Genomic DNA, 7,028 nt, shown 5'->3' on the forward strand with positions numbered 1-7,028 from the left:
ATGCTCACTAGGGGCGACCTGGGTGAGGCTTGGGATTTCACGCCTGCGCAGCGCAGGCGGCGTGAGCGGGAGAGGGACTGGGGGCGATTGCGCGTGCGCGTAGCTGGCGCTTGGGCGGTGCTGAGCGATTGCGCTTGCGCTTAGCCGTCTGCGTAGGCGGGGCCTGGGCGTTCGCGCGTGCGCAACGGAAGCGACGTGCCGCGTCGTTACTTTTGAACCAGGTGGCGGGAGTCGCAGGTTAGCGCTGGTCTGGGTGGTGGACTCGCTATGGCGCGGCAGCTGGCCCGGGAGCAAGGCATCACCCTGCGCGGGAGCGCGGAGATCGTGGCCGAGTTCTTCTGTGAGTCCGGGCGCGGCCCGCGGCGGGTGGGGGGCTCAGTGCGGCCGGACGCGGCGGCGGCGTTTCCCGAGGCCCACGAAACCCGGCGCCAGGGCCGCTGGGGTCGCCGGGACGGCCCGCGCCGCAGGTGGCCTCGCCCGGGGAACCCTGGGGCTGCCGCCCGCAGGCTGCCCGCGTCCCGCCGTCCGTGCTGCGGGGCGGGCGCCGCGCGCTGACCGTGGGGGTCCCTGTCCTTTGCAGCGTTCGGCATCAACAGCATCCTGTATCAGCGCGGCATCTACCCCTCGGAGACCTTCACCCGGGTGCAGAAGTACGGGCTCACCCTGCTGGTGACCACCGACCCCGAGCTCATCAAGTACCTCAGCAGCGTGGTGGAGCAGCTGAAAGGTGCGCAGGAGGACCGCGGGAGCTGAAGGCCGCCCAGGGGGCAGCCACGGGTGGCTTCTGTGGCCATTCCTCAGCTGCTTCCGTTCGGTCTTGTGAAGATGCTGCCTGGGACCCAGCGAGCCTTTAGTAGCTCAGCATTCTCTTGTCGTTTAGCTCAAAAACCTGTTGTGATTCCTTTGAGTCAGTGCTCATTCTCCCGAGTCTGTTATCTCTTTAGAATCCTTCCTGGTTTTTCTTTCTCTCCACCTGTAATTATGATTAGTAATTTTTGTGTGTTGTAGAGTCTTTCTGCCATTTGATCTTCCAAAATGTTAGTCCAAAAAGTACTTAGTGGCCCTCAGTTTCTTCTTATGAATTTTTAAATTCATCGATCATCTTTGAATTTAGATTGTCTAATTACCTTTATACTACAGTTCAGTTTTAAATTGGTCTTTAGTGACTGGCCACCAAACTGTCAGCGTGTCTCTTTTAAGCAGCATTATGCCCCAGGTAAGCTGGGGACATTGGCATCACATCTGCAGGAGTGGAACCCCCATACTGTGCAGATGGGGGAGGATCAAGACTGACAGACCAGGGAAAATGTGGCTTTTTCCCTAGGATAGGTTTTCTCAAGCATAGCACTGTTGACATTGGCCTGGATATTTATTTAGTGTCAGGAGCTTCCCTGAATATTATGAGATGTAGCACCATCCTTGACCTCTACCCACCAGAAGCCAATAGCACATGCCCTAGATCTAACAGTCTAAAGGAGAATATTGCCAATGTGCTCTGGGGACCCCAGCTGCCTTTTCTTGGAAACTGCTCCGGTTGGTGCTGTCAGAATAGCCAGATTCGAAAGGCCTGTAGTGAGGTGTGGGGGTGGACCCCATCCTGAATTGCAAGAAGTGCATCCAGAACAGGGGTCTGGGCTGTCACCAATGGTCATTCATGATGCTGCACTCAAGTACTTGTCGCGTTGCTAGAGAAGGAAGCTGTGCTGAAGGCTTTTGGGTTTGGGGGTTATTTCCGGTAACACTTCACCTCATGTCTATCTAGATCTTTGTTTAGCTTTTTATTTTAGTTAGAATACAGGAACTGTTCTTCCTTAAAGTCAAATTTTTGGTTGTTTTCAATTCCATTTCCTCTATTCTTTGAAGGACTTTGTCCTATTTCTTCTCATGTTTTGCTTCTCTGTTTTGATTTGAATTATTCCTGTTGGCTTCGTCTTTCTCATTTTAAAGGATGCACTAGTACTCACTCCAAGTCTCCTTCAAATTACCACCCAGTCTCCCTTTTCAGCATAATAAAAAGTAGTTGGTATATGCCGGAAATTGCAAAGCCCTTGCAATAAATCTAACAGGTGCTTGTTTTTGTTCTGCCCACAGAAATCTTTTTATGAACTTAAAGAGTATTAAAAAGAGGAATATGTAACAGAGACCTCTGTGGTCCATGAGCCTAAAACACTTACTAAGTATTATAAAATTATTTCTTGCCCTTTTACCAAAAATTTGGCCGCCTCCTTCAGGGCTCAATCTGGGGCATCTCCTTTCACACTCTCTCTGGGTCTCAATGTCGTGTGTGTAGCTTCACTAACAACTTTCCTGTGGTTGACTCACAGTTGTACAGGATCATCTCCAAGATTGTAGTTATCCATTCAGAAATGTGATCATAAACTTGGAAGCTACTCCTGGAGAGTTCCTCTCCTTTCCCATATCTAATCCAGTAAGTGTTAACAGTTTTTACTGAGCAGCTTCTTCGTCACCACCAGTTTACCCTCCTGTGAGCTTTTTTGTCTCCCACTCAAGTTACTTAGTGTCCTTGATGCCCTGCGCACATCTCCAGTCCATTTCCTCATGACAGCCAGGGTGGCAGTTTTGAAATACAGTCTGACTACACCGTGCCCTGCTTCACCCCCTGGCTCCTGAGGCCGGTTTGCATGGCTTTGCATGTAATCCATTCTCCCTGTCTTTGCTGAAGTTGTGCTGGATTGCTTGTAGCCCTCTGAGGTCCCATGTTTTTCTTTTCAGTCTTTGTAGCCTGTCCTTTTCCCCCTCTATTTTGTATATTCATCGTGAACAACCATTAGTGACTCAGCCTGGACCCTCGTTCTGGATGCACTTCTTGCAATTGAGGATAGGGTCCACCCCCACACCTCACTACAGGCCTTTCGAATCTGGCTATTTTGACAGCACCAACCTGAGCAGACGTTTCCAAGAAAAGGCAGCTGGGGTCCCCAGAGCACATTGGCAATATTCTCCTTTAGACTGTTAGATCTAGGGCATGTGCTATTGGCTTCTGGTGGGTAGAGGTCAAGGATGGTGCTGCATCTCATAATACGCAGAGAAGCACCTGACACCAAAAAAATAATACATACGCAAAATAGAGGGGAGAAACAATAAATAACAATACATTAATGCTGCTAATGTTTAGAGCTAAATAGTTCTTCCATCGCCCCCCCTAAATTTACCATATTTTCCTCTTAATTCTCCCATCCTTCTGTAATTTTCTCTCTGACAGACATCACAATTATAATACCCACCCCCCACTCTGCCCTCAGCACCCAAGATCACACTGCTACCAACATTGAAGTTTGGGAAAGTAGCTAGATTTTTGGCAGGATGAGTTTTCTTGCAGTGAGCAGAGGGCTGGAATACCAGCAGCAGGCATTTACTGAGGACGGAGCATGGGCCTAGGGAGGAGTTGCCGGCAGTGCTCTGGAGCATAGCGGATGCAGACATCGCCTTGCTGTGTGTTGCAGATTGGCTGTACAAGTGCTCAGTTCAGAAGCTGGTGGTGGTCATCTCGAACATTGAAAGTGGGGAGGTCCTTGAAAGGTGGCAATTTGATATTGAGTGTGACAAGACTGCAAAAGACGACAGGTAAATAGGACAAATTATTCCCTCTTTGATGTATATTTTTTTCAGAATTTGATCACTATGTTAAAGTTCTAATTAAATTGAACTATTCTCACATAAAGTATAGTTTATTAGATATTTAAAGCTCTGTGGAAAATTTCCTTTGCTCACTTTAGTATTTCATAAATTTGTACAACAGGCATACTGTTGACATAATTGCCTTTAGTCTAAGAATCAGTGAACTTCCCACTTGAATGTTTGCAGTGGGATGTGTGAAGCAGCATGTGATAGACTGAGTGGGCCATTGAATCAAGTGCTCAGAGGTGCTTCACTGTGGGGATGATCCCAGGCAGTCTCCTGACTTAGGATGTAGCTCCATTGTGCTTCATTTAATGGCATAGACCATTATATTTACGCTATAAACTCATGAAGTTTCCACACTCCTTATGTGGGAGATGTCTCTCAAACCTGAACTGTTTTCATTATGAAATGTAGTTTGCTTTTAAAGCCTTTAATCTATTTCAGGATTCCCCCCCAACCCCCGCTTTTTTTTTTTTTTTTTTTTTTTTTGTAGCAGGATTGAACCCAGGAGCACTTAATCACAAAGTCATATCCCTAGTCCTTTTTTATTTTTTATTTTGAGACACGGTCCCACTAAGTTGCTTAGGGACTGTGTGTTGCTGTGGCTGGCTTCAAACTTGATCCTCCTGCCTCAGCCTACAACCAAGTCACCAGAATTACAGTCATGTGCCACTGTACCTGGCCAGGGAATTTTTTGAACTAATAAAAATATTCTGATATTACAATTTAACATTTTATTTGAAGCAATAACATATTATATATTTAGACATTACTCAAAACTACCAAGGTAGTTATTCCAGTTGAATATTTTATATACTACTAATTTTTATTTTAATAGATATTGTAATTTTTCTGCCTTGAAGTGGTTGGCAGATTTTCTAATCATCTCCTACTAAATGACCTGCATCCAAGAACAGCCCTGAATGATGATTGGATATGTAAACAATCGCCAGAAAATGCTTTGGGCCCACTAGGGGACCTTTGCTCATTTATGTTTTAATTTTTTAATGCATTACATATTTGATTTTGGAAGCATTTAATAAAGTAAATAATCTTACTTGCTAGTGTTTTAAGTCACTTGTTAAAACCTAACGTAATTGATTGATCCGGTGTCTTTGACAGTGCTCCCAGAGAGAAGTCTCAGAAAGCCATCCAGGATGAGATCCGTTCAGTGATCAGACAGATCACAGCGACAGTGACGTTTCTGCCGCTGTTGGAAGTTTCTTGTACGTATGACACCCGTTCACACTGAGTTTTGTTTCCCGGGGAACAGCTGAGCTACTGCCTGCAGCATCACCCCTTTGTTAACTTGCAGTGGTCAGAACCCTGTAGTGTAAGTGGGGAGCATCACAAGGCAGCAGCTCTGTGTGCGTCTGTGTGCCCGGGTGCACGTGTGTCCTGGAACACTGGGAAGGTCCGAAGAGGAGAGGAAGTATTGTCCAGCAGTCCCCGGAGGCTGCGCTGTGGCTCCTCCCGCTGCCTGCTTGTCTGCACACTGCTGTGTGGTGCCTGTCTTGCTTATCAAGCCCAGTCACTCTGTTAGGCGTCTGCCAGATGCCTCCCTGTGGTAGGCGCTGGTGTACTGCAGGTACCGCAGGACATCAGCGCTCCTGTGGCTGAGGGTCAGGAGTGGTCGTGTGATTGTGTGCCTATTGTATCTCCATGGTTTTCTACAGAATTTAAAAATCCTAAATTTTTCTAAGGTAAGATAGAAGAGTATAATCTGTGCTGAAATAAATTTCCTTAGAGGAAAATAAAATAGTGATTAGAGACAAGGCTAAACTATCTTTTCTAACAATGGGTAGTTCAGAATGTGGTCCTGTAATAGAGATCGAGCGTATATTTACCTTGGAAAAATAGCATATTTTAATGATCTTATCCCTATTTAGGTTCATTTGATCTACTGATTTATACAGACAAAGATTTGGTGGTACCTGAGAAATGGGAAGAGTCGGGACCACAGTTCATTACCAATTCCGAGGAAGTCCGTCTTCGTTCATTTACTACCACGATCCACAAAGTAAACAGCATGGTGGCCTACAAAATTCCTGTCAATGACTGAGGGGGGAGAAGATGCTGTATTGTAATTCTCCATGTGGTTTTTTCTGAAACCTGGGCAGCTGCAGTTGATGTGTTGTTTCATGGATGACTTTTGCTGGTGAGCCAGCCCCATTCTGGATGAACTCTGTGTAACTGTTGTTTATACCTGAGTGGCCTGCCTCAGGGTTGATGTGGAGAGTGCACCGCACGTTGTTCAGAGCAGCCAGCAGATCCGGTCAGCATTGCAACATGAATTCCTTTGAACATGATCTTGTAGGTGGAAAGTGTTTTGCTACAAAGCTAATTACTTTTCTCAATTGTTTTGGTCAAATAATTGACTCAGAATATAGATAGATTTTAGAATATAAAATAATATAGCAAAAGAGCTCTGAACATTCAGAATCTTTGTTTAGATCCTGAAAGTAATGAAAAATGCTTTATTGGGGCCTCTGTCATTTATTATATTGTATAGTTTCCACATGGGAAAATGCTATTTGGTTTTAATATATATATAAGTTGAACCCATGAAGCAGGGGATAATAGTGCTGTTTAATTCTTGTAATACAGAACTCTGAAACACTTTCAATTATAAATCAAGCTTCAAGTGATAATGGTGAATAAAGTTCAATCTGTATCTTTTTAATTTGTCTTAAAACATTGCGATAATGGGAGAGGTGTCGATGCAGCTTGGTGGTAGGGTGGGTTCTGTGTGGCATGTGTCTTCGCGTTCTTGCTGGGCTGCTGGGCCAAGGTGGAGGCTTGGGGAGTCTTGAGGGTCTTTGAGTCCAAGGCACAGCAGATGGTGCTCTTCTCCTCGCGGCAGACAGACTTCAGGTAAGCCTCGCTGGGCAAGGTCCAGGCGTGGGTGGTAGTCTGTCCCAGACTCGCTGGTTGTAGGCCTTCTTGTGCTCTTGTCCTTGCTGTAACTCTTGTCATCTCTGCTCCAAGTCTGACCTCATTTTGTCTCTGTTCACTGAATGCTGATGTGAGGCACTGTCCTAGGCCCTGCCCTGTGTTAACCCATTTCACCTTTGCTGCTCTTCTGTGCCCACTGTCGTCCATTCTTGCAGACCTCACGTTTAATGTGCTGGGAGGAGCGGTCATCTGAAGCTTGCCATCTCGCCAGGTGGGGAAAGTGTGCTGCACAGAACCAGGAGGCACCCAGAAGGTTCCCTGACGTGCGTCTGTCCATCCCAGTGTGGACTTCACCTGGGATCCACTGTGTACTTGTTGAGCATAGGGGCCAAGCCTCGGGTCCCTCTGTCTCTGCCGGAGGCTGGTGTGGAAGAGGAGTGTCATGAGTGCTGCTGAGAAAGCCCCTTCCTGAGAGTGTTGAAGCTGCCTGA

The 7,028-nt window shown here is 46.5% G+C and overlaps 1 protein-coding gene across 1 annotated transcript; it reads left to right on the forward strand.

The window, feature by feature from the left end:
• Positions 1-219: 219 nt before the first annotated feature.
• On the forward strand, positions 220-6,325 carry Mad2l1 (mitotic arrest deficient 2 like 1). Its single transcript, XM_027952326.2, has 5 exons — positions 220-340; positions 581-727; positions 3,465-3,585; positions 4,765-4,868; positions 5,532-6,325. Exons 1-5 carry the CDS (start codon positions 268-270, stop codon positions 5,702-5,704), a joined length of 618 nt encoding a protein of 205 aa, XP_027808127.1. The 5' UTR covers positions 220-267; the 3' UTR covers positions 5,705-6,325.
• The last annotated feature ends 703 nt before the right edge of the window (positions 6,326-7,028 follow it).

The sequence above is a fragment of the Marmota flaviventris genome, chromosome 7 (genome assembly GCF_047511675.1).
Source record: "Marmota flaviventris isolate mMarFla1 chromosome 7, mMarFla1.hap1, whole genome shotgun sequence".
In the NCBI taxonomy this organism is placed as follows: domain Eukaryota; kingdom Metazoa; phylum Chordata; class Mammalia; order Rodentia; family Sciuridae; genus Marmota; species Marmota flaviventris.

Coding starts and splice junctions, on each gene's coding strand:
- Mad2l1 (XM_027952326.2), top strand. CDS start 268: ATGGCGCGGCAGCTGGCCCGGGAGCAAGGCATCACCCTGCGCGGGAGC. Junction 728..3,464: donor CGTGGTGGAGCAGCTGAAAG/GTGCGCAGGAGG, acceptor TGTGTGTTGCAG/ATTGGCTGTACAAGTGCTCA. Junction 4,869..5,531: donor GCCGCTGTTGGAAGTTTCTT/GTACGTATGACA, acceptor ATCCCTATTTAG/GTTCATTTGATCTACTGATT.